The sequence below is a fragment of the Rhinolophus sinicus genome, linkage group LG05 (assembly GCF_036562045.2).
Source record: "Rhinolophus sinicus isolate RSC01 linkage group LG05, ASM3656204v1, whole genome shotgun sequence".
NCBI classification, from domain to species: domain Eukaryota; kingdom Metazoa; phylum Chordata; class Mammalia; order Chiroptera; family Rhinolophidae; genus Rhinolophus; species Rhinolophus sinicus.
In genome coordinates, this window is record NC_133755.1 from 76,161,369 (window position 1) to 76,185,940 (window position 24,572).

General features: G+C 49.5%; 1 protein-coding gene across 1 annotated transcript in view; it reads left to right on the forward strand.

The window, feature by feature from the left end:
- The first annotated feature begins 1,318 nt into the window (after nucleotides 1-1,318).
- The window catches only part of FER1L5 (fer-1 like family member 5), a 55,831-nt gene continuing 32,577 nt past the window's right edge, over nucleotides 1,319-24,572 (forward strand). The window contains exons 1-19 of the mRNA XM_019725908.2: nucleotides 1,319-1,403; nucleotides 4,926-4,978; nucleotides 5,533-5,624; nucleotides 6,327-6,435; nucleotides 8,071-8,125; nucleotides 8,787-8,893; nucleotides 10,692-10,820; nucleotides 11,499-11,561; nucleotides 12,295-12,345; nucleotides 14,618-14,648; nucleotides 15,282-15,397; nucleotides 15,616-15,739; nucleotides 16,149-16,201; nucleotides 17,359-17,427; nucleotides 19,647-19,690; nucleotides 19,782-19,864; nucleotides 19,941-20,035; nucleotides 20,939-21,067; nucleotides 22,687-22,864. Of these exons, the coding sequence (XP_019581467.2) occupies nucleotides 1,319-1,403; nucleotides 4,926-4,978; nucleotides 5,533-5,624; nucleotides 6,327-6,435; nucleotides 8,071-8,125; nucleotides 8,787-8,893; nucleotides 10,692-10,820; nucleotides 11,499-11,561; nucleotides 12,295-12,345; nucleotides 14,618-14,648; nucleotides 15,282-15,397; nucleotides 15,616-15,739; nucleotides 16,149-16,201; nucleotides 17,359-17,427; nucleotides 19,647-19,690; nucleotides 19,782-19,864; nucleotides 19,941-20,035; nucleotides 20,939-21,067; nucleotides 22,687-22,864 (1,666 nt within the window). The remainder of the gene's footprint in view (nucleotides 1,404-4,925; nucleotides 4,979-5,532; nucleotides 5,625-6,326; nucleotides 6,436-8,070; nucleotides 8,126-8,786; nucleotides 8,894-10,691; nucleotides 10,821-11,498; nucleotides 11,562-12,294; nucleotides 12,346-14,617; nucleotides 14,649-15,281; nucleotides 15,398-15,615; nucleotides 15,740-16,148; nucleotides 16,202-17,358; nucleotides 17,428-19,646; nucleotides 19,691-19,781; nucleotides 19,865-19,940; nucleotides 20,036-20,938; nucleotides 21,068-22,686; nucleotides 22,865-24,572) is intronic.

Sequence of the window (24,572 nt, forward strand, 5' to 3'; positions counted from 1 at the left end):
AAATGTGTATACTTTTTTTTTTTGGCCCCCTCTGTGTAATGGAATATGGCTCGGCCGGGGAAGGGAATGGGTTCTTGCCATTGCGGAAGCGTGGATGGACTTGGAGGGTACTGTGCTGAGTTAAGTATGTCAGACAGAGAAAAACCAATGTAATGTGATTTCACTTATATGTGGAATCTAAAGAACAAAATAAACAAACAAATAAAACAGAAACAAGCTCATTGATACTGAGAACAAACTGATGGTTACCAGACAGGAGGGGGTCTGGGGGTGGTTGAAAAAAGGTGAAGGGATTAAGAAGTACAAATTTGTAGTTGCAAAATAGTCATTTGGATGTAAAGTAAAACATAGGGAATATAGTCAATAATATGGTAATAACTATGTGTAGTTCCAAGTGGGTACTAGACTAGTCAGGGGGATCACTTCTTAAATTATGTAAGTGTCTAACCACTATGCTATACAGCTGAAACTAATATAATATTCAATGTCAACTGTAATGGAAAAATTAAAAAGGGGGGAGGGAAGGTGAAAAGGAATAAGTGGTCCAAATTTCCAGGTATGAAACAAGTCATGAGATGTGATGAACATATAGCATAGGGAATATAGTCAACAATATTGTGATAGCATGGTATCGTGTCAGATGGTTGCTGGACTTGAGGGTGGTCACTTCTTTAGGTATATAAATGTTGAATAACTTGTGTACACCTGAAACTAATAATATTGCATGTTAGCTATATTTTTAATACAATCTTTTTTTAAAAGCTAATTTCCTTTGTTTAAAAAGAGACTCATATCTGAACTTAGGTTTCCTTCAGAAGAGATTTTCCCTAAATGTTTGCTTACACATCAGGCAAGACTTCTCTCAAAACACCACTGAAACTGTCTTTGACTTTCCTATTCCTTTGCTCAAATCACCTGTTTCTTGTATGTTCTCATCTGAACTGTGTGACTTAGGCAAAAATTCCCTCCAGATAACTTGCTTGTACAAAGAGAAAACATTACCCTTCTGTCTGATCTTGAAATCAGAACAACTGCAAGAGTAAAAGAAAAGAAAGAGGAAATGAAAAACAGCTGTGTTGTTTTGTTTCTAGGGCCTTAGTCACCTCTAGCCCTGGGCTTCATACTCCGACTTCTTCCTCCTCTCATTCCCCTAGATCCTCCCCAGAACCAGGAACCACCCATCTTTGTGACATCACCATTATTGCTAAGCAACAGACTCAGGGCTCCACTGCCCTGTGAGCCCTGGGAGAAGCCTTGGACCAAGGCCCTCCAAGAAGGGAGCTTCCTATAGGAGGAACGAGGAAAGAAGGTGGACGCCATGCTTCGACTTGTGATGGAGTCGGCCAAGATCAACCCACCCCTAACCCCCCCACCCAGACCCTGTGTAACCGTCTACTTCAGAGGTGAGCACTGGGGTTCTGGATGGGAGAGAGGCACCCCAAGAGGCAACACACATTCAGTGAAAATAGGCTTATTGGTGCCCTCCTATGTGAAAGACGCCCTTTGTGACAGAAAGCTGAGGTAGCACCCTCCAGTTCTTCAGAACTGATCACCTTTTCTGCTGTTCTTTCTTTTATGACAGCTCTGCCTCCCTCCCACTTATTCCAGGGCATGGCTAGGGCTGTGGCACAAATTCAGGTTTAAAGAAAAAAAGTACCTGCTTTTTTTTTTTTAAAGATTTTATTGGGGAAGGGGAACAGGACTTTATTGGGGAACGATGTGTACTTCCAGGACTTTTTCCAAGTCAGTTGTTGTCCTTTCAGTCTTAGTTGTGGAGGGCGCAGCTCAGCTCCAGGTCCAGTTGCCATTTCTAGTTGCAGAGGGCGCAGCCCACCATCCCTCGCAGGAGTCGAACCGGCAACCTTGTGGTTGAGAGGATGCACTCCAACCAACTGAGCCATCTGGGAGCTCAGCAGCAGCTCAGCTCAAGGTGTCATGTTCAATCTTAGTTGCAGGGGGCGCTGCCCACCATCCCTTGCGGGACTTGAGGAATTGAACTGGCCGATGTGGGAATCGAACCGGCAGCCTTCAGAGTTAGGAGCATGGAGCTCCAACCGCCTGAGCCACCGGGCTGGCCCCAAAAGTACCTGCTTTATAGGAGCAATGTGAAGATTTAAAAAGCTGATACACGAGGTGTGATCAAAAAATGCGGTGAATGTTTAAATTTAAAAATTTATTACAGTAAAAGACACATTGCCATTAATCCTCCTCAAAATATTCCCCCTCAGCTCGAACACACTTATCCCATCGTTCTTGCCACTCTCTGAGGCAGTTCTGGAAGTCCTCTTTTGCGAGTGTCTTTTCTTTAGTTGCACTGTTGTGGCTGCATTGACACCCTGAATTGATTCAAAACGTTTACCTTTCATGGTCATTCGACTTTGGGGAAGAGCCAGAGGTCACATGGTGCCAGACCCAGTGAATAAGGTGGATGACGACACACCAGAATTTTTTTCCCTCCTTCTTTTGCCTCCCTCCACCCTCCAGTTCAAGCCATTGTTTTTCAGCCTAGTTGTGCAGGACACAGTTCCCTGGCCCGTGCTGGTGTTATGAGCCTTGTGCTGCCCCCGGCTGAGGTAGTCGGTCGCCAGTCATCGGTGGCCGCTTACAGCAGCTCACGGCAGCTCTTGCCGGCTGCTGGCCACTCACGCTGGCTGCTGGCCACTCACAGCAGCACACGGTAGCCACGGCAGCTCATGCCAACCTCTGGCTGCTCATGGCAGCCCAGCTCCAGGGAGAGCTGTTGTTTACAATCTTAGCTGTAGAGGGCACAGCTCACAGGCCCATGTGGGAATCAAACCAGTGACCTAGGGATCATGGTGCTCCAAACACCTGAGTCACCACGCTGGCCCTGCTGTAATGTTTTGATTTGACAGAAATTGCCATACCAGAAGCCATGTGTGACACAATGCATTGTCATGATGGCGTATGAAGTAAAGACACTCACGAAAGAGGACTTCCAGAAGTGCTTCAGAAAGGGGTGCTTCAGGAAGTGGCAAGAATGATGGGATAAGTGTGTTCGAAGTGAGGGGGAGTATTTTGAGGGGGATTAATGGCAATGTCTTTTACTGTAGTAATTTTTTTTATTTAAAAATTCACCATATTTTGTGAGCACACCTCATACAGCTCTTTGTACAACTTCTAGTAATTGCTAAAGCCTATTAATTACTTTTATAACCACCAAAAATTTACATTTTTCAACAATATAATGCAAATGAGACAAGTTTTGTTGTCTCCATTTTTTTATGTTTTTTAAGGAGGGTGCAGCTCACAGTGGCCCATGCGGGGCAACCTTGGTGTTATAAGCACCACGCTCTAATCAACTGAGCTAACCAGCCATCCCAATTGTCCCCAGGTTTTATAGATAAGGAAAAAAGCCCAAGAAAGTTGGGGAGGGAGGAGGTGAAAGGGTGTGAAAGAGAATGCAAGTGATTAAGTTTGTCTTCGCAACAAAGAGCTGGGAGCAAAAGGGGAAGGGGGGGGGAAATGAACTGTCTGCTGGTGGAGAGGCTGAAGAGGTAGCTACAAGGCAGGTAAGGTTTCCAGGAAGAGTGAAAGAGTGGGGAGGGAGAAAATCGGGGCCAAGAGAAAAGGACACTGTAATTTCTGTAAGAAACATGAGTCAAGAATGAAATTCCGGGGCCAGCCCGGTGGCTCAGGTGGTTGCAGCTCCATGCTCCTAACGCCGAAAGCTGCCGGGAGGATTCCCACATATGCCAGTGGGCTCTCAACCATAAGGTTGCCAATTTGATTCCTCGACTCCCACCAAGGGATGGTGGGCTGCGCCCCTTGAAACTAACAACAGCAACTGGACCTGGAGCTGAGCTGCGCCCTCCACAACTAAGATTGAAAGGACAACAACTTGACTTGGAATAATTCCTGGAAGTACACACTGTTCCCCAATAAAGTCCTGTTCCCCGTCCCCAGTAAAATCTTAAAAAAAAAAAAAAAGAGAGAAAAAAAGAATGAAATTACTTCCATTATTTTTCTGGTCTGTGCAAATGTGCTTCCTGAACTTGACAGATGGGTACCATTTTTCTCCTCCTAGAAATATCTCTCACAAAGATGCCCCAAACCCAGAATCCTGGATTGACCCACAGATTTACCTATAAATTCTTATAACTGAATACTTGTTTGATATTTTTTATTCCTGTTTCACCTGTCCTTCCCAGCCCTTCTTTCTCCATATATCAACCACTACCCTGCACCCTTCCCAGTACCTAACAGGCACTCTCCAAGTAATTTAGTGATTTAGAGGTTCTCTGCAGGGCTATAGACATTTGTTAAAGATGTTTGGAGGACAGGCATTTTAGTGGATGAAGAGCTCTCAACCCGTTAGAGATATTTTAGGATGTCTACGGGTATACTGGGCTTTTCCCTGGGAATAAATCTTGAACACAATAAACATATTTGCTCACACCAAGCCCTGTGTGGATGGTGTAGTCAGGCAACTCTCCTGAGTGGTTTAGAGACCAACCACTTGCTGCTCATGGCTGCAGAGTCGTCCATCCCCTACCCCCTTGCACCATCCTGCCAGCAGATCATGAGGGTGGGTGTGGGGAGTAGGGAGGAGAGTGGAGAATCTCCTGGCAGAATTTAGGAACCAGGCCTGGCAGTGGTGAATGTCATTCCTCTGCCTCTTGGGCCAGAACGAGTCACACAGCCCCACCTGGCTGCAAGACAGCTGGGAACTATGTACCCCAAAAGAAAATGAACACATAACATTATCTGTCACGTGGGTTGATGTTACGCTTATAAAAAGTGAGAAATTTTGAAACTCCCAGAGGAAGAAAGAATTGGTGTCATAGCACAGCTGCCATGTGGACTTTGAATTTTTTCTTGGAGCATTCCACCTCCCTTTACCCTACTCGAACCTGGACTTTGACATATTTCTTGCCACCAATGCCAGCCCCTTGGTGTCCTTGCAGATGTCAAGAGGAAAACTCGTGAAGTGGAAGGAAATAACCCTACCTGGAACGAGGTAAGACGTATCAGGGCAAGCCCAGAAGAGGCAGTGACACCACAATAGTGAGGGTGGGTCAGGCTGTGCTCAGAATTCTAGGGAGAGGACAGGGGGCCTCACAAGCCTTTCCCGAGGTTGGGGAGTAGCCTCTGAGCTGATGAGGCCTGAGGGCTGGCAGCCTCTGTTCAGTGCTGCCCAGGCTCCTCTCCTTGGTGTGGCCCATCTTGTTCAACCGGGCCACTCTGGTGTCCCCAAAAACCTGAAGCAGAGACAAGTTTCCCTGTGCAGGATCCCCTCTCACCTTCAAGCCATCCGTATCTCCCTGACCCTTGGTCCCCAAACCTCTTAATATGCATACGATTTTGATGTTTAAGCCATGGGGGCCGGGTAAGATGCCCAGCACCTTGGTGAAAGGTAGCAAATGCCATCCTTTGAGGAAATTAGACTTGAGGGAGGTTCATCAGGTTGAGAGAGAAGCAGTGCCAGTCCATTGTCTGCATCTTTCCTTGTTTCCTAGAGGACGGGAAGGGGAAGGTAGAGGAGGGGTGCTGACCTCTCCGTGCCTCCCACAGACCTTAACATGGCACCTCTGGAACTGGCCCCTACAGAGTGACTCTTCCATGCAAGTCGTCCTTTGGGACTCGGGTTCAATAAAGGAAGAAAGGTGAGACAGAGAGACACACGAGGAGCCTGACTCTCCGACCAAAGCTCCAACAAATGCTGCATCTCCTGTCTCTCATCCATAACTCAGAGACAGGGACCAGAACCTACTCCAGCCAGCTACTGCAGAAAAAGGGGGGTGGGCGGTGGGATTTGTGGAAGGGTAGCAAGGCTAGGAGTGCAGATCAGCTACAACTGGGAACCTGGGAACCCAGGAGCAGCAGTTCTGAAGCCAAGGGAATCTCAAATCTCCACCCCTTTCTGCCTGACCCTGCTTCCCATCAAGGCTCCATTCAGCAGAGACTGACATCCACTGAGATGGAAGCTATGGCCCTTCTCTGGAACGAGAGAATCTGATTGGCCCAAGTTTGGTCAGGTGTCCACCCCCTGGTCCAATCAGCTATTACTTGCCACAGTGTCCATTCAAGAGGCTGTGGGAGCAGAGCTCCCGGGAAGGGACTGGGCAGGCCAGAGCCAGTAACTGGGGTGCCCACTGTCCAGGGAGCCCAAAAGTCAATTCCCAGAGACCCAGGAGCCCTGCACTCTCTGGTGGATGGTCCTCGTCACTGTGTCCCTCCTTCAGCTTCTCTGTGGATAACAAGGCCTCTAGGAGAGAAAACCACCTCTAGATAAAGTTCTGCCTGGGATGGAGAAGGACACCCATTCCTCTGGCTCAGGCTCTTATACCTGCTCCTCGTCTCCCTAGGTTCCTTGGCCTGGCCACAATACTGCTCAAGCCCTTGGTGAAAAAACCAAGAGAGGTCCTTTTTGTGAAGGACCTGACCCTACTCAACCATTCCATGATGCCCACAGATGTGAGTCAGGCCCCAGGAGGGATGGCGGGAGGTGTGGGGACAACCAGAGAAGCTGGGCTACTCCACTCCAGCAGAGGCCCAGTTCCCCCACCCCGAGAGCACTTCCAGCCCTGGTGGGTCCCATCACATTGCCATCATCTCCCCAACTCCCCCCTCCCACCACCCACCCACCCATTTAGATTATTTAGTTGATCGTCCAATGAGTCAGTGACTGTGCGAGGCCTGGGATACAATATGGAATGAAACCCACGGTCTGTTGGAGAAGACACCACTCACAGTGACCAGTGCACCAGCTCACATGTGCCAGGGTGAGGAGAGCTAGGTCACTGAGGTCAAGAGGGAATGAATGAATGATCCCACTGGGGAGGTCATGGAAAGGCTTTACAGAAGAGGTGCTGAAGACGTGTGGAAACAAACGAAGACCAACCAGATGAGAACAAGCAGAGACTTTGTATTCAGAGCTTTCTTTAGTGAGGGAGGCAACCACCGTTACTTGTTTTTGGCAGAAACTCAAAGATAGGCAAAGGAGAGAAAAAGATTATAATGGAAAAAAGGGAAGGCTCCAGGCTTGATTGGTGGCTGCTGGCACAGGGGATTGGGAGAGGGCTAACAGAAGCTGGGCTTGCTATGTGATTGGTTAGGGGGAGCGATTTGGTTTTCTCTGGTTTGTCCTAAACTGCAAGTGAGGACAAAAGTTAGGGAAGCTGTCAGTTACATATTAATCAAGTCCTGGCCATTTGGGGCTGATCAGTATTGTATGGCTTCTGGGATTGTTGGTAGAGCCGGTGGTCTGACTTCCTATGTCTGGCTTACAGCAGGCTGGCTTTCTAGTCTTCTTACTGTAGATAATTGGTTGGTTCCCTGGGCTAAATGCTGCAGATTGTGGGTCAGAGTGCCATTTTCATATATGGTCTGGCCACTGTCCATTTGTCTGTTCGGTTTCCCAGACACGTCTTAAGGAAGGGTGTGAGTTTGCCCAATGGCCAGGAAAGGAAGCCCATCTTTACAAGGGTATAAGGTCACGTGTGAAGGCTGGAGGGAGAAGTGCTGGCCGCCTGCACTGATCTCACAGGGGGCAGAGGGGTGAGTGAAGGGAGGTGGGCAGCCAGGGACCAGAGGTGAAGAACCTTGGCATCTATGCTGGTGAGTTGTGACTTTACTTTGATTGTTCAGGGCCCTTGGGGAGTATTTAGGGGACAATCCTGGTTATAATCTGGAGGATGGATGGGCAGTAAGAGCACTTGGGGACAGGAAGTCAGTGAAGAGGGGTTTGTAGGAGTTTCCATATGAGATCATGAGATGTTGGGCTAGGAGAAGAGCTATTAGTATCAACAATTCTAGACTGGTCCAAAGGCACCTCTCCCTCTCCTCCCCACCCTGCTGCCTCCTCTTTTATCATCACCACTGCCACGTGGCTCCTCTAATCTCCAAATCCTCTCTGCTATAACCCACTGCTTTCTCACCTCCCTGTACCCTAGACTGCACAGGCTCCCACACTGTGGTCCTGCCCTGTGACCAGCCTCTCTACCCTGGAGGACTGGGTGAAAACGCACCTGCCTGGGGTGGGCACCGCCACTGTGACTTGGCCACAGATCACACAGTCTGGATTACAGCTCCCTTGTCTTTGCCTTGCAGTGCACTGTCACCCTACAGGTGGCCCATATGACCTGCCAGGATATTGAGAAGACAGGTATGTCCTTCCATTGAGCTTACCTCCCCCCCCTCCCCGCTTCTCCCCAAGCATAGCTGGATGGGCTCTTTGGGGCCTTCAAGACCCATCCCTTGGGGGCAGCCGCTTAGCTCAGTTGGTTAGAGCGCAGTGCTCTTAACAACAAGGTTGCCGGTTCGATTCCCCACATGGGCCACTGTGAGCTGTGCCCTCCACAACTAGATTGAAACAACTACTTGACCTGGAGCTGATGGGTCCTGGAAAAACACACTTAAAATAAATTTTAAAAAATTAAAAAAAAAAAAAAAAGACCCATTGTTTGAGGCCTATAGAAGGATTGTGACCAAGTTAGGGTCTAGGGGCCAGTTCTCCAGACACTTAGCTGAGGCCATCTGTCACCCCAATATGTCCATTTGTCATCGCTAGACATAAGACTCCACCTCCAATGGGCTGCAGAGGGAGGTAAGGATGGCCGTTCCAAAGAGCCCTATGTGTAGAGACTGGGACCTGGGGTTACTAAGGGTGAGAGAAGGCCCATGGAATGTTCTGGGGAGAACACGTGTCCCTATCGGGTCTTGGCTGTGTTCTCAGCTGGTCAGTGGGGAAGGAATGATAAAATGGGGAAAACGCCTCCAAATGTCCTGAGCCCTCTGTGCACTCACCCTGCACTGTGTTCCCCCAGGGGATGAAAACCTGGACACAGCTGTGCGAGAAGCAGCCAGGCAGAAACTGGTGGCTCCTGGCTCTGCTGTGCCCAAGGAGCTGCCCTCAAAGCCTCAGCACTTTCAGGTGAGGACCTTCAGGTTGAAAGCTGACGTGGTTGGTCTGACACCCTCACGGTTCCCAGGTTTCCCCCGCCTCTCCAGCAGGTTGTGTGTCACAGAGGGTGGGAGCTCCGGGTCCTCAGAGACTCATCCCATCCCTGCTCCTCTGGGGACCGCTCTGGGAAACCTGTGCATGTGGCTGAAGCTAGCGACAGTCCCATGGGGTAGTAGGAAGCATGGGGGCTGGGCCCCAGCGGGCCCTGGCAGCCGCCGGGGGGCCGAGCAGAAGGCCTGGCCTGCCCTTCGGGGTCCTCAGGGCAGTTGACAACAAAGGGCTAGCCACATGTGAGGTGAGGTCAGCTGTGTGGGAGAGGCTGAGGGAAGTTTGAGGGATCCGTGGGAAGGTCCATGGGATCCACTGTGAATTCTGGAACTCCCAATGTCCCTCCGTCCTCTAGCTGGTGACATAACATTTCTGCCATGGTTTTGCCTGCCCGGCCTGCCACTTGTTCAGGAGCCTGGGGGTCATCCTTGCCTGCCCCTCTTCCTCATCCTACTTCTGCATTCAGTTGCTGGCCAAGGCCAACTCTTAGTGTTACCTGCCAGCACCCACTTCTCCATCGCACTTCCACTCCTGGGCCCGAGCCACCATTATCACCTCCCGAACTCCTGGCCTCCAGCTCTCTCTTGTCCATTCTTCAAAGTGGTCTTTCAAAGATGTGATTCTCGTCATGCCATGCAGCTGCTTAAAAATGAGGACACCCCAGTGTCCTCAGGACAAAACCCAAGTCCCTTACAATAGCTTCCCAGTCCCTTGATACCCCAAGCCTGCCCCTCCAAGCCATCCTGTCCCCAGCCCCTGCTCGTCCCCACCCTGCGCTATTCTCAAGCATCTCTCTAGCCCCCAGGCCTTTGCACATGCTGCCTTTGGAATAGTTTCCTTCTCCCTTGTGGCCCCAACCCCTTTCACCAGGTAGTTTACCGCGTGCGACAGAAGGTCAGCAAACCCATGTCACTCCCCTTCCTGTATCCTAGTGGTTAGGCCAAAATGCTGACACGCGGGCTGTTAACCTGGTGTGGCCACCCTGCCTCTGATGGTCAGATAACTGCATGAGTGTCAGTCCCGGAAGGGCCCCTGGACTTGATGGAGCCACAGGAGGCCTCATGGAGCGTGGCGGGACTCCCGGCGTGGGCTGGGAATGCCGTGTGCTATTTACTACTCACAGGCAGACGGCAGCCCCCTGACTGCCCTGCTCACCGCTGCCAGGCTTCTCTCCCAGGCTCCGCCAGCCTGCACGTCAGTAGCTCCAAGTTGCTCTTCTCCCACCCACCTTCTAATTCTATGTCATAGTCCCTTTATTGAGTCATAGTCCCATTACTGAGATGTCGTTGTCCCTCAGATGTTATAGTCCCTTTACTGAGGCTCAGTAAAGCACACAAAAACAGCCGAAGGAATCACAAATCAGATCATATGTTCAACTGCGTGAAACTTAAACAATTTTCAATTCCTTAAAAAGATCACAAAAATAAAATAATAAAAACCAACAAATGGAGAAAAATAAAAACCAACAAATGGAGAAATCACTAAGTCCACTGAAGATGAAAAAGGCAGGCAGTGGAGGTGACATCCCAGAAGGAAACAGGAGCCAAGGCCGTCCCCAGGCGTGTCTCCAGCAGGTGGATCCAACTCCTGCCAGCCTCTCCCCAGGCTCCCCTTCTACCTGCAGGAGATGTCTCTCATCACATTTGGTTGTTTTAGAGAGGAGTCCCTGCGGGAATGGGGAGCCTAGCCCTCACGTCGGGGTCGAGTTTTTTCCCCGTAGGTCCGAGTGAGGGTGTTTGAAGCCCGCCAGCTCATGGGCAACAACCTCAAGCCGGTGGTGAAGGTCGTCATCGCAGGCCAGCAGTACTACACAAGGATCAAGATGGGGAACAACCCTTTCTTCAATGAGGTGGGTACACATGCCCTTCAGGGCTGAATGAGGCCCTTCAGCCAAGTGGGCCAGTTGGGCTGGGCGTCTCCTGCAGGCAGCCCCCCAGCTTGCCCCTTAACTAAAGTGTTTTCAATTGTTCCACAAACTTGTACTGAGCGCCTGCGGAGGGCACAGCACTGTGTCTGGCACTGGGAATACAGCAGGGATAACTGGCAGGAATTCTTGATAGACCTGTAGACATGGGTGTGGCCAGAGGGGAGCCTACAAAATGCACTGAGGCCCGTCATAGATGGCATTTGGGAGCGATGGAGGGACTGAAGCAGGAGAGTGACAGGGTCAGGTTTGCACTGGGAAAGGGAAGTCTGGCTTCAGCAGGAGTGGGAGTGGAGTGGTGGACTGAGAGGGCATTCTAGAAGGACGGGAAGGCTCCAATCTCCATCCCAGGCAGCTAGCTGGGCCTGGAGCTGCTCATGACAGGTTCTCTGAGGACCCACTACCCTTGCCCTTTTTCTGGGCAGAAGACCCTCCAGGAGCCTGGCAGACCTCTGCTTCTGGAGGAGGAGCATGAGGGTGATATATACTTAACGCTGTGGAAATGGACAGACACCAACTGTTCTGAACCTTCAGACATGCTGAGTCACTGCGTGAAGTGGTGGAAGAAATGTCATCCACTCTCACCCCCATCCTCTCCTTCAGATCTTCTTCCAGAATTTCCATGAGGTTCCTGCAAAGATCTTCGATGAGAGCATCTTAATCCAGGTGAAGAGCCAGATGAGATGGGTCCACTCTCTTGTCCCACCTCACCTTTAGTGCCACAGTCACTTCAGATGGACTTTCTGACCCCAAGGCAGCATCTCCACCACTTTCTTTATTCCCCTGCAGCCCAGATCTTGATTCATTCATTCATTCATTCAACAAATGTGAAACGCCAACTGCTAGGCCCTGAGCTGGGCACTGAGGTGAACAAAGCAGCCCCTTTTCATGTGCTGGGACTCATGCTACCAGAGACCCCTCAAGTGTCCCCTCAATGTGGCACATTCTGTTCCCTGGCCAGAGGGAGCCTGGTAACAGTGGTGAACATGTGTTTATCACATGCCTCCTCTGTGCCTAGCATAGGGCTGAGGAGAACGAGGAGCCCCTCCGCCCCCAAAGAGTTTCCACGTTTGTGGGAGTGCAGGAGACAACCAGGGTAGTGGGCAGGGAGAGAGTTGAGAGCAACACTGCCTTCGTGTTGCCCTTTGGGTGGACCAAGTTGTTGGCCTCTGTGATCAATTTCCTCATCAGGAAAATGGAAATAAAAACCTGACCCTCACAGGGCTCCTCTGAAAATTAAAGGAGAAAACCTCTGCGGAAGTGTTGGCTACTAGGAAGCGTGGAGTAAACCCTGAGAATCCTGAATGGGCCCTTACACTTCCTCCCGAGGGGGTGGGGGAAACTGCCACTGTGAATAACCAATAACCGGATAACAGCTCTCTCGGGAACTCCTCTGCAGGTGATGAATTCCTCAGTGATGAGATTCAATTCGGAGATTGGGAGATTCCAAGTGAGCACTGCGGAAAGGAGGAGGTTTGGGGAACGGGTTAGAACCCTACCTGGGGCTCCGTGCACGAGGCCAAGAAAAAGACTTGCGTTTTCATGCAGAAAGATCCAGATTTGGGTCCACCTACCAAGCGGGTGACTTAGACAAGTTATTCTGAGCCTCTACATCCTCGTCGGTAAAATGAGGGTGATAATTTACTCAACTACAAGGTCATTGTGTAACACTTACAAAAGTGCTGGGTGTCATGTTGAAGTCCCCACACTTATAATATGACAGACGCAGTTCAAACCTCTGCCTCTGGGAAATGGAAGCACAGACCAAACAGGCCACCTTAGGAGTTGGAGAAACCCAGAGAAAGATTGCTGCCTGTGGGGACAGAGTGGAAAGGTTTGCTTTGAAAGACATTGGCTGGAAGATGAGGAAAGTTCACACAATCATGAGGGGCTATGTGAAGACCCCCCAAATCCAGAAAGATCAGAAGAAAGGAAGAGTTGCCTGGTTAAATACAAGATGCCCCGTTAAATTTGAATCAGACAACAGATACTTTGTTAGTAGAAGTATGCCCCAAATATTGCATGACTCCTCATGAAATATTGCAGGGCACATATGTATACCGAAAAAATAGTTAATTGCAATTCAAATTTAAGCTGGCATCTGTATTTTTATTTCCCAAATCTGACAACCCATGGAAAAGGTCCTCACCCTTGGAAAATGGCAGATTTAGGACAAAGCAATGTTAGGTTTCTTTCTCACTACTGGTAATAAACACATGAAGAGTCATGAGCTGCCCCTCCCCGACCTCACCTTCAGCAGCCGCACAGGCTTAGAAACTATTAATATTAAAATTCTAGAGAGGGTAGATGACAGGAGGTCAAAAACATTGTGCTTTTGACAAAGGCCACTGTGCAATTTCCAGTCAGTGACCAAAGTTATGAACTGTTGAGTAAATTACAGAGGGCAGAGAAAATCTGAGCTTTTTTTTTTTTTAAAAGTACTGTTTTGAAAAATTTCAAACATACAGAAAAGTAGAGAGAATAGTATGAATTCCCATATCCCCATCACTCAGCTTCACTAATTCATTGCCAGTCAGGTTTTATCTACACCAGACCCACTTTCCCTCCTCCACTGGGCTATTTTGAATCACATCTCAGACATGATATCATTTTATTTTAAAATATTTCAGTATGTATTTTTAAAATATAAAGATTTTATTAAGCATAACCAGTGCAACTATCATATTTAAAAACTTCTAATTCCTGGATAGCATTAAATATCTAGTCAGTGTTCAAATTTCCCTAATAGTCATATGAATTTTTTTTATACTTTTTTCAAATCCGGATCCAAACCAGATGCATGCCTTGCAGTTGGTTAAAATGTGTTTTCAGGTCTCTTTTATTCTGTTGGCCCCACCCCCTTTTTTTCCTTGCAATTTATTTGCTAAAGAAACTGGATAGTTTGTCCGGTAGCATTTCCCGCGTCCCCCCCTGCCCCCCCCTCCCCACCCCCCCCTCTGGATCTTGCTCAACACATCTCCAGGGGATCAGGTCACAGGGCCCTCTGCCCAGCATTTCCGTTTAGAGGCGCCATCAGACTTAACTCAATTACCTGGCAAGATGACTTCAGCAGAAGGCACAAAATGTCTGCTGGGCTCTTTTTAAGTTGTTAACAACTACTAATGATCAGTGCCTAGATTTATTGCTTCATTAGAGGCGACTGAGTTTTATATTGTTTTGTTTTCTTCTGTCTTTATCGAGGTATAATTGACATATAATGAATTGCACATATTTAAAATAGATAATTTGATACATTTAAAAATATGTACACACCTGTTAAACCACCATCATTATCAAGATAATGAACATATGTATCTATCACTCCCCAAAGTTTCCTTGTGCCCCTTTGTAGTTCCTCCTTGTCACCTCAGTCAGAAACCTCCTCCCAGGGAAAAGGGAAACCCACAGTCTCTCTGCCAACTCTTCCCTTGACCATCCTCTTCCCCAAGACAGAACAGACCCTCGCCCCCCAGGCATCAAGAGTCAGCGCTGTGCTCAGCCAGTGCCACATGGTGGGTACAGAGCAGTCCGGGCCTCCTCACTCACTAGGAGTAAGGACTTGGGCATTTTCCCCAAACTCAGTACCCTCTGCAGAGTGATGGTGATATTGGACCAACTTCTAGATTGTAAAGTTTAAAGGAGTCAGGGCAGTGCGAGTGCTTGGTATTGTCATGAAGTTAGTTGGTGTTACAAATCTTCTTACTCCACTCTTGTCTTTTCAGACAGATATTGGTTTTATCTACCATTCTCCAGGTAGGTAACAGTTACTGCAAATATGTGTGTCTTCTGAGAAAAATCAGACTAGGTGTCAAAACATCGCCAAATCCCTCTACGTTCAATACACGGGGGGAGAGTATTCGAGCGTGCAAATTATTTTCTGTACTTGACAACATTTTACTGTAATTTATGGTATTTTATCTTGTTTTATAAGAACAACATCTTTCTCCGCAAAACTCAAGGCATCCCTTTGGGTCAAATGCTAACCTTTTATTACAGCCTTGGGTTGAATTTCTATTTTCAAGGCCAGTGTTGGGGATTGGAGTTTGCAGGGAGGTCTCCTCTGTGACCTGGCCATAACATGCATACGAGGTTGAGGCTGGGACTTAAGGTTGGGGAAAATGCTTGCCTCTCTCAGACCAGGACAGTAACAGCTGAGGTTCCCAGATAGGAATACGGGGTCCCTATTTCCCAGATGCAGTAGCTGGCAGCCTGGTGTGTGTGCAATCTCGGCTTCAGGATAGGAGCCACTCCCATTTTCCTACCACTGGATGGGAAGAATGTATGAGACATGTTTCCACACCCCTCTCCCATGCAAACAAAGACTGGTTTCAGGGGAGAAGGATGGAGACTGGAGGCTGGTCTCCCATGGACCCTCTACCTCTCCAGGTCACACACTCCTGAGGAAATGGTTAGGCCTCTGCCAGCCAAATGAACCCAGCAGTGGTGTGAGAGGCTACCTGAAAGTCACCATCTGTGCCCTCAGTGTGGGAGACCAGGCCGTGGTGAGGCTAGCCCCTACCCCAGTAATATTTCCTACCCTGGCTGCTCCTATGGGACACCCCTGGGCCCTCCAAGTGGCCACTGACCTTCATTTGCTTTCATTTGTCCACTGTGTCACTTTAGGGCTGTCCATTCGCCCTATTCCAAGTGGAAGGTCAGGAGAGCCAAATCTGGTGGCCTCCCCATGACTCTGACCCTGCCAGCTCTCTGGTTTCTCCAGGTAGATCAAAAGCTGCCCTATGGGGCTGATGACACCGATATTCAGATTTTCAAGTCAACAATGGTCCCAATCAACATGGCCTATTTACAGTTCTTCATCTACTGTGCAGAGGACCTTCACTTCAGTGAGAGTCAGGGTGGCGGGGAGACAGTGGCCCTCAGGTTCCCTTCACAGGCACCTGGGTCCTCATGGGGCTTCCCTGTTCCACGTGGGCACCAACCCACATGGTGGAGGGTGGAGGGAGAGGGTGAGACTAAAGTCCACCAAGAGTTGTTTTTATGGCGGCCTCATGGACACCCTGACCTATCTGATGTGCAGAGGCTCCTTATGCCGGCCCCCACCCCTGCTGCCAATATAGGTCATGACACAAAAGAGCACAAAGAGACAGAGTGGAAATGGGAGTGGTCTGCCCAGAGTGGGGAGGGTTTTCAGTTGTTCTGTCACCTCTCTATTTCCCCCTCCTCAAAAAAAAAATATATATAAAATAAAATAAATGCTGCTGTCTCAGGAATCCTTTAACTTCTTGTTCACAGAGAAACACCAGCTAGTGAGTCCTCTGTTGGAGGTGGAACTAATTGGGGAAAAGGTAAGTGTAGAAAGGGTGCAAGGCTTAGAGAAATGGTCACCTAGAAAAAAATAGTGTAGGGGAAAAGACTGGGTTGGTGGGCAGGACCCCAGGGATCGTATCCCAGTACATCCATTAATGGACAATGGGATCCCACTGGACCAGGACCTCAGTGCCCAGGGCCTCCCATGGAGAAGACACCCCCGAGAAAACCAAAGGTACAGATGCCCAATGAGTGCATGAAACAACATGCCTGAACATGACCGTTATTGAAACTGTCTCCGTTCCCTCTGGGCCTCAGTTTCTTCATCTATAAATTGAAAGTTCTGGGCAAAAGAGTTGCAGACATTCCATGAACTTCTGTAAATAGAGTAGCGTTTTCCAAAGTTTGCTGATGGGTATTATGTGCAAAAAAAGGTCCTATGTTCAAATTTGGGAAATGCTAGGATTTAAGTTAAATAAATTTTCCTCCAAATTTATAAACCACCCTTCCCGCCATATTCTACCTGTGAGAAGAAGTCATTGAATCTGGCCCATACATAAGGGGAGCGGGGTCAGGGTGCACGCTTCGAAGGGAGGAGCACCAAAGGACTGGTGCCCGTGCCTTAGGCCGCCACACCGAGCACGGTTTGTCGCCGGCTCCTGCTGAGATGATCATGGGTGGGAGATGCCACACACTTCAAAAATTTTATTTCTGTGTTTTTCTGAGCATGTGTTAAAAAGTTTAACCAGTCCAACCAACCCTTGATTTCCCTAACATGATTGCTTAGAATAAAGCTAGGTTTATAAATGAAGGCAAGTGATGCTTCAAGAAGGGGTGCCATGTGTGCTGTTGCCATCAGCACTGTTTCTGCTCACTTTTCTATTGGGATCTTAGAGTTTATCTAACAAAATCTATGTTTGTTTATGCACTCATGTAATAAATTTAGAGCCTTATATCTATTTACTAATTCAGTCTATTGAAAGCTGATTTAAGGACAAATATTGAGGAATCTGGACCTGAGTGGGTACACAAAGGACTGAAGTTGTAGCTGACGAGAAGTTGTCCATGTGTCTTTAGACCAGGGATTCCCATGAGGGACAGTGTCCCTCTGTGGGCTGGACTGGAAGGGCTGGAAGGTGAGGCAGCGGAGGGAGGGAGACAGGTTGGCACTGACACTGCTTTGGGATGTTCCCAGCTCAAGACACAGGTGCAGACCCAAACCGAGAACCCTACCTGGAACAAAATCCTGACCTTCCGGATTCAGGTACTGCCATCCCATCATGCCTCACACATGGGAGGAACGATGGGGTGTTGGTGTGTGTAGGGGTGTGGATGGAAGGAAGGGCCAAGGAGCACTGAGGGGGGAGGGCTCTGGCTGACAGGGCACACAGGAAGCCCAGGACTACTGGAAAACCTTACTTTATCCAGTATTAAGAAACGAGTGGGCCATACAACTGAACTTTCCAGAAAATGTAAATGTGCCCTCTCACCTGCATTAAAAAGTACACCACAACCATCACTTTAAAGACTCATTCTAAATAGTATTATGTATTATGCATTTTCTTATTTCCTAGGCCAAGGGCCCTGAATACAATGACAGCCCTTTGTTGATGGTCTAGAGGCACCAGGGCACTAGTTTTTATTCTTAGTTATTATTCTGGAGTAGTTATTATTCGTTCATAGCTAAATGCCCCAAGATGCCCTTCTTTGTGGGGTTCTACGGTCTGATTTTTATAGCTTTGCAGTCCTTCTCAGTCACCAGTCATCAGTGTGGGTGATGCCAGGTGTCGCCCAGCCCAGGAGCCAGGCTTCTGGGAGCTGTGTGCAAAAAAGACATGACAGTTCTGAGAGAACTTGAGTGCTGTCATGAGTGCCAGTGGACAGAACTTTGGGTGGCATCTATTTGGCCACAGAGAGAGTGTTCATTTTCCTTATCTCTTATGTTTGTGTGACATGAAATTAGCCAGTGAGCTCCCCTTCCCACTCCTGTGGGCCCTTCTCCTTGCTTCTAGAAGCTTCGTCAGTCTGCCTCCTGGTGAGTCACTTCTAACCATTCCTCATAATCTCCACATTCGTGGATGATTTTATATACTCTTAAAGTAGGAAGAGAGTTTAGAGGGGGCCTAGTCCATCCTAGTCCCCCACCCTTGCCAAACTCCCTCCTACCTATCCCAGGCTATGACAGGGCTCATGGCCAGCCCCCCAGGTGCTTAATGGATGCTCAGAGCCTTGGAAGTCCTCCCTTGTGTCCAGCTGCCATCAGGCTCAGAACCAGTGGCACAGAACCAGTCCCTCCTTCAACCTTCTAATGTATGAAGGTGTCCACACACCCCCATTCCTGGCAGAACTCAGTGTCCAGGGCTGAGGCCATGTGGATGCAGGCCTAATTGTCACTCTCCCTCTGGAAATGCAGCAGGCTGATGTGAACCTCACTTTGATGTGGCTGCATTTCTTACTAGCCAGCTGCCCCACTGGAAAGCCCTTTCCTTACCTCCCCTTAGACCCCAGCCTGCACAGCAAGGGGGACATGGACGGACGAGGAGAGTGGAGAACGGAGGGTGGGGGGAACTTCTGTGAGGGGAGAAGAGGCCCCAGCTGAGAATATGGGGGTCTCACTCAGGCCTAAACCCTAGCAGCTGTTTTATAGATGGACTCTTTTGTTCTCATAATTGAGAAAACCCTGTAGCAGAGTGGAGATGAGACTCAGAAGCGTGGATTCCAGTCCTGACTCCACCCCTTACTGTGTGACCTTGAGCAAGCCCCTCTGCCTCTCTGGGCCTCATTCCCCATTTGTAAACAGGGACAATCCCAGCCTTCACTGGGTTATGGCAGAGTGGTTAGGAACTCTGAGGCTGCTTCAGCTCCTGCGTGTAACATGAGAACTTCAGGAACTCAGTTTCTCTGTGCCTGTCTGAAAATGGGACTAAGAACAGCACCTGCCTAGTGGGGGTGTCAGGAAGGGTCACTCAGGTGAATCCAGACAGATCATTCAGTAGGTCAGGGGACAAAGGAGCCCCTCCCCAGACAGGCAGCCACTATTATTTACTCTCTGAGGAGCTAGATGTCCCACTGCTAGATGCGATGAAGACATTCTAGGCCCACGACTTCCCCACGAGATGGTTTGGTGACTATGCATTCAGACTGTGCAGGGCTGCGCAAGCACTGAAGCATCAAGTCCACAGATCTCACAGGCCCTGAGCGCATGCAGTTAGTGGGCCATTTGAAGAACAAGAATACAAAACGATCACAGGATGCAGTCCTAGTCTCTCCCAGGGCCTTGCAAGAGGTCCATGTCAGTGGGGGCCCCAAGGCCATGGGCCCAGAAGCCCCCATGGGAAATTTTGGTGGTAGTTAAATGGCGCATTGGTAACTGAGCCAGGCCTTGGACCTGGACCCAGACTTCCAAGCCTTGCGGTCTCCGAAAGGACCTGACCCTCCAAGTAGGAGCATGCGCCCACTGCTCCTCTCGCCTCCCCCCTGCAGCTGCCCTGCCTCTCCAGCTACATCAAATTCAGAGTCTTGGACTGGTGAGCAACTGGGTGGAGACTGAAAAACATGCCAGGGAGGAGAAAATCAGAGCCCGGCCAGGGGCTCAGACTGCAGTGTGTTTCTCTCCAGCTCCACAAGCAACTGCCGGGATGAGATTGGGACTGCCAGCCTTTCCCTCAACCAGATCTCATCCACAGGAGCAGAAATGGAAGGCAAGCGAGCCCCACCCTACCCTGCCGTACTGCTGCGCCTCTCCACCAGGTCTGCCCTCTCACCCTCTCCTTGCAGGAATGTACTCTGGCTTCCTGCCCTGCTTTGGCCCCAGCTTCCTGACTCTCCATGGGGGCAAAAAGGCTCCTTTCCAGATCCAGGAAGACGGCACTGTAAGCTTCTCACTCCAGCTCTAGGGAACAGAGGTAAAACCAACCATGTGTGAGGCACTGGGCCCTGGAGATGCCCGGAAAGGACACGGTCCCATTTCTGTCCATCACACGCTGTGGAGAACATGAAGCCTGTACAGGAATGGCGGTGGGCATGTGGGGCATGTTCTGTGGCCCAAGAACAGAACAGAGAGGGGGCGCTGAGATGAAACCTCGGGTAAGATTTTCAGCAGGTGGAAAGAACCTATGAGACAAAAGAAACACAAGTCAATGCAGAAAAGCCTTTTTATTTAGGTCTGGTGACAAATGTCAGAAAGCCAAATCCAACTGGCTTACAAGAGGAAATGGGGCTAGGAAAGACTCTGAGCGAGGAAGAGGCAGGCACGGGGGCACGAGTGCCACCTGAGGACTCTCACTCTCTCTTCATCTCTCATCGCTCCTGCTCTCCAGCCTGGGCCTCATTCTTTCCCATGGCAGTCAGGCCTGGGAATGTGGCCACAGGAGCCTCTAACAGGGAAGCCCAGGGAAGCACTGTAATTGGCCTCCTCAGGTCACATCTGCTCCCCTTGGGCCAATCACTGTGGGCAAGGAGGCAGGGCATGCCCTGATTGGCAGAGAGAGCACTCTCGGTAGTCATCACAGTTCCCTCCCATCAGGAAGCATTTATGGGGTGGGCAAGCAGAATGCCGTAGGGCCAAGTGGGTTTAAGGGTGCAGAAGAGGGGTCAGGGGCCCAGAGGTTTCCAGGCACTGTCATGTCAGGGGTCTGGAATTCCTCCCTGGGTCATGGTCAGCCCTGGGCAGGAAGTTAGTAGACAACTCTGTCTTTGCTACAGAGGTATCGAGAGATGGGCCTGCTCTGTTTCTCTCATCCCATTTCTCACCATTTTCCTCCTGGTTACCTTAGAACAGCCCCAGCTCTGTGAAGGATGGTTTGGCGTATCGAGGCCGAGTCTTCCTGGAATTAGTCACCCACATCAAGTCCCACCAAGACACGATGGTGAAGAGCCTCTCCCAAGAAGTGACCAGTGTAGAGGTACTCCAGCACGAAAGGGGTCCTCTGCCCGCCCCTGTCGACTGTGCGTCCTGCTTCTGGGCCTGGCCATAAGCTGAATGCGGTGATCGCCCATGAGGACGGTGGTCAAGCTACCTGAGTCTTTACTGAGTTGCTATGGTTTCATGCTGTGCCAAATCCCAGGTGTCCAGGGGACCCAGTAAAGACAAGATAAAGCTTCAGTGTAAGAAATGTGTCATCTAGTTAAGGAGAAACATTTTAAGGCACATTCTGAGAAGTTTGGATTTCTTCCTAAAAGCAGGGGCAGGGCACTGAGGCAGGAAAGTGTTAAGAATAGATGGAGGGGAGTAAGGTGGGCCACCCACTTACTCAAGAGAACGGGATATAGTCACAGGGGAGGAGAGTTGGGGAAGAGGGTGCTGGCTTCAGAGTCCTTTCGGAAGCAGAATGACTGGAGCCACTGACTAACAGGACATAGAAGTAAGGCCAACTCCTCTAAGCTAACACCAATTTTCTGCCTTGGGTGGCCAGGTGGTAAGGCGGCTTGCCCCAACACGGGCTCCCTGAAGGAGAAGCAGGTCTGGGGGAGACGATGAACCCCACCTTTGATCTGTGCTTGTGAGGCCAGTCCCCAAGGCTGCTGGACAGATGGGTGTGCCACCAGCCCAGCAGGATCGGAACCATGGTTGTGTGGGACCTGCCCGGGGGGAGTAGGCAGAGTGAAGAGAAAAGGGAGCTGAAGCTGGAGCCTAGGGGGCCGTGGAGGAGCAGTTTGCAGAGAAATGTGCTGCGGCAGCCTCCGGAGGGGGGGAGCTGCAGAAAGGGGCTGTCAGCGACCTGAGTGAGGTGGAGAGAAAGGCTGAGGACTCAGAAGTGTGCGCTGGTAACTGGGAAGGCACACCGGTAGCCTTGGGTCCTGAGAGCAGCTAGGTGCCCTAGGAGGGAGGGAGAGGTCACAGGTAGTTCATGGAGGCAAGTGCATAGCCACTTGGCTGGAGAGTGACAGGAGACAAGATCAGGTGGTAGCTAAATAGGAGCTCAGAGGGAGGGGGGAATATCTTTAAGGCAGGGGAGACCTGAGCTAGTGAACAAGAGTGGGAGCATGCAAGAGTAGAGCTGAGCTTGGCGACAGAAACAGGCTAATATGATGGGTGAGAACCCTGAGCAGATGAGGGGCATGGTGGGAGGAGGGGGCTTGTGAAGGACCCAGAGAGGATGTGCGAGTGTGTGCAACTACCACCATGCACCCCTGCCCACACTTGGTCTCATCTGAGGAGGGCATTTAGGCAGAAACGAGAGGGGTGGGGTGGCCAAACATTGGTGGGGGGAAGTGGCCTAACCCAGAGACTGACCTGACAGGGAAAGAGCCACCTGTCCAATTTCAGGAAGGGAAAGACCCAGGGTGGGCAGGGTGTAGGGGGCCAGGTGCTGGGGGTCCTGGGAGGGACTTCCCCCTTGATGAGCCAGGTAAGGGAGTGGAAGTCAAGGCAGGGTCTGAGGGCGGGCGAGGTCCGTCATGGTCTAGCTCACCTTGAGAGAAGCAAAGATAGCTTTTGAAAGAAACAGGCACCTCATCCTTGCCCCTGCCTGTTTTATAGCCTGTCCATCCCTGGCTCATGTGCTGTGGGTTATTGTTCTAGAAGCACCAGAACCGCCAAAAGTATGGCCTGTGCGTTATCTTCCTTTCCTGTACCATGATGCCCAAATTCAAGGAGCTGATCCAGTTCGAGGTCAGCATTGGCCACTATGGAAACAAGATGGACCTGAACTACAAGCCTCTCGTCTCCACCACACAGCACAGCCCAGTGATCTACGATGGTAACAGTCAGATCCAGCCAGAAAGCAGAGCGCTCACCCACCACGTGCTGGGCTCTGTGCTTGGCCCTCTAAGGGGATTAGCTCATGGGACATTGATAGGCACTGTTAACCCACAGTTCTCAGCTTCAGGGAGGGGAGGTCACCCGCCCAACAGTGCACAGCTAGAGGGCGGTGAACCCATGATAGGAGTTGAAACTAGGTCTTGACTTCAAGCCTTTCTCTCCATATTACAACTTCCCCAACCCCATCTTCTCCCGGATTACTGGGAAGCAGCCCCATCCATCCATGCCGTCCACTGCTCATCTGCTCACCTCTGTCCATCCATCCATCCATCCATCCATCCATCCATCCATCCATCCACCTGTCCATCCACTTACTGGTCACTCGGCACTATCAGAACAGTCTTCATGGTGTTGTCACTGGGCAACAGCAGCAGCATTGCCTGGGACCTGTGAGAAAAGCAGAATCCTGGCCCCACCTGTCATACAGAATCAGCAACTCTGGGGATGCCCCCTTCCCCCCCTCCCCTGCAATCCGTGATTTACCAAGCCCACAGGGCGATTCAGATGTGAGCTAACTTGTGAGAACCCCTGCTCTGGAGGAATCCGGTCTCCCTTTCTGTCAGCTTCACCATCTCATTACCCATTGAGAGCATCCCTCTTCTCGACTTGTTTTTTAAAAAAAAGCTTTATTGAAATATAATTCACAATGTCATACAATTCATCCATGTACAGTGGACAACTCAGTGGTTTGTAGTATATTCACAGAGTTGTGCAACCATCGCCATAGTCAATTTTAGAATATTTTCATCACCCCAAAAAGAAACCCTGCGCCCACTAGCAGTCTCTTTCTCTTCTCCCCCACGTCCCCTACCTTAGGTGACCACTAATCTACTTTCTGTCTCTGTAGAGTTTCCTGTTCTGGACATTTCACATACCTGGACTCATACAAGATGTGGTCCTGGGCGTCTGGCTTTCATTTAGCATTATGTTCTACTTGTTTTTAAATTATGAAATATGTAGACAGCAAGTATATACAATGTATATATAGTTTAAAGAAAAATAAAAGTTGAACTCACAGCCCAGCTTCAGAGATAGCAAACTGTGAGCCCCAAAGAAGGCCCCTGTGGGCCTTTCCCAGGTCCATTTACTCAAGAAATAATCATGGTCCTGACTCCTGGGGTAATCACACCCTTGCTTTTCTTTTTCATTTTTACCACCTATGTGTGTGCAGCCCTAACAAGCACACTATCGTTACATTTTATATCGCTGGAAGCTTTCAGTCTCTATTCATCTGCTTTTTCATCTTTTGCTCAATACTGTTTTTTTTTATATTAGCATTCATAGCTGAAGTTCATTTCCATTTCTGTATATATCCCACTGTTTGGTTATAATTTTCCTTGAATGTTTGGTAGCACCCACCTCTAATTATGTGGTATGTGAAGACACTTAGATTGTATCTTTTTTTCTACTATAATTTTGTGATAAACATTCATATGCAGTCTCCTAGTCACAAAAGCAAGACTTCCTGCTAAATTATATGCCCAGGAATGGAGAAGAAATTCAAAGCAAAAGTAATGCTACCAAATTACACTTTCATCAGCACGGTAATGAGAGTCCCTGCTACTCTGCGTTCTCACTGTACTTGCTATTGCCCAGCGTCTTAATTTTTGCCAATGTGGTGGATGTAAAATGTTATTTGCTATGAT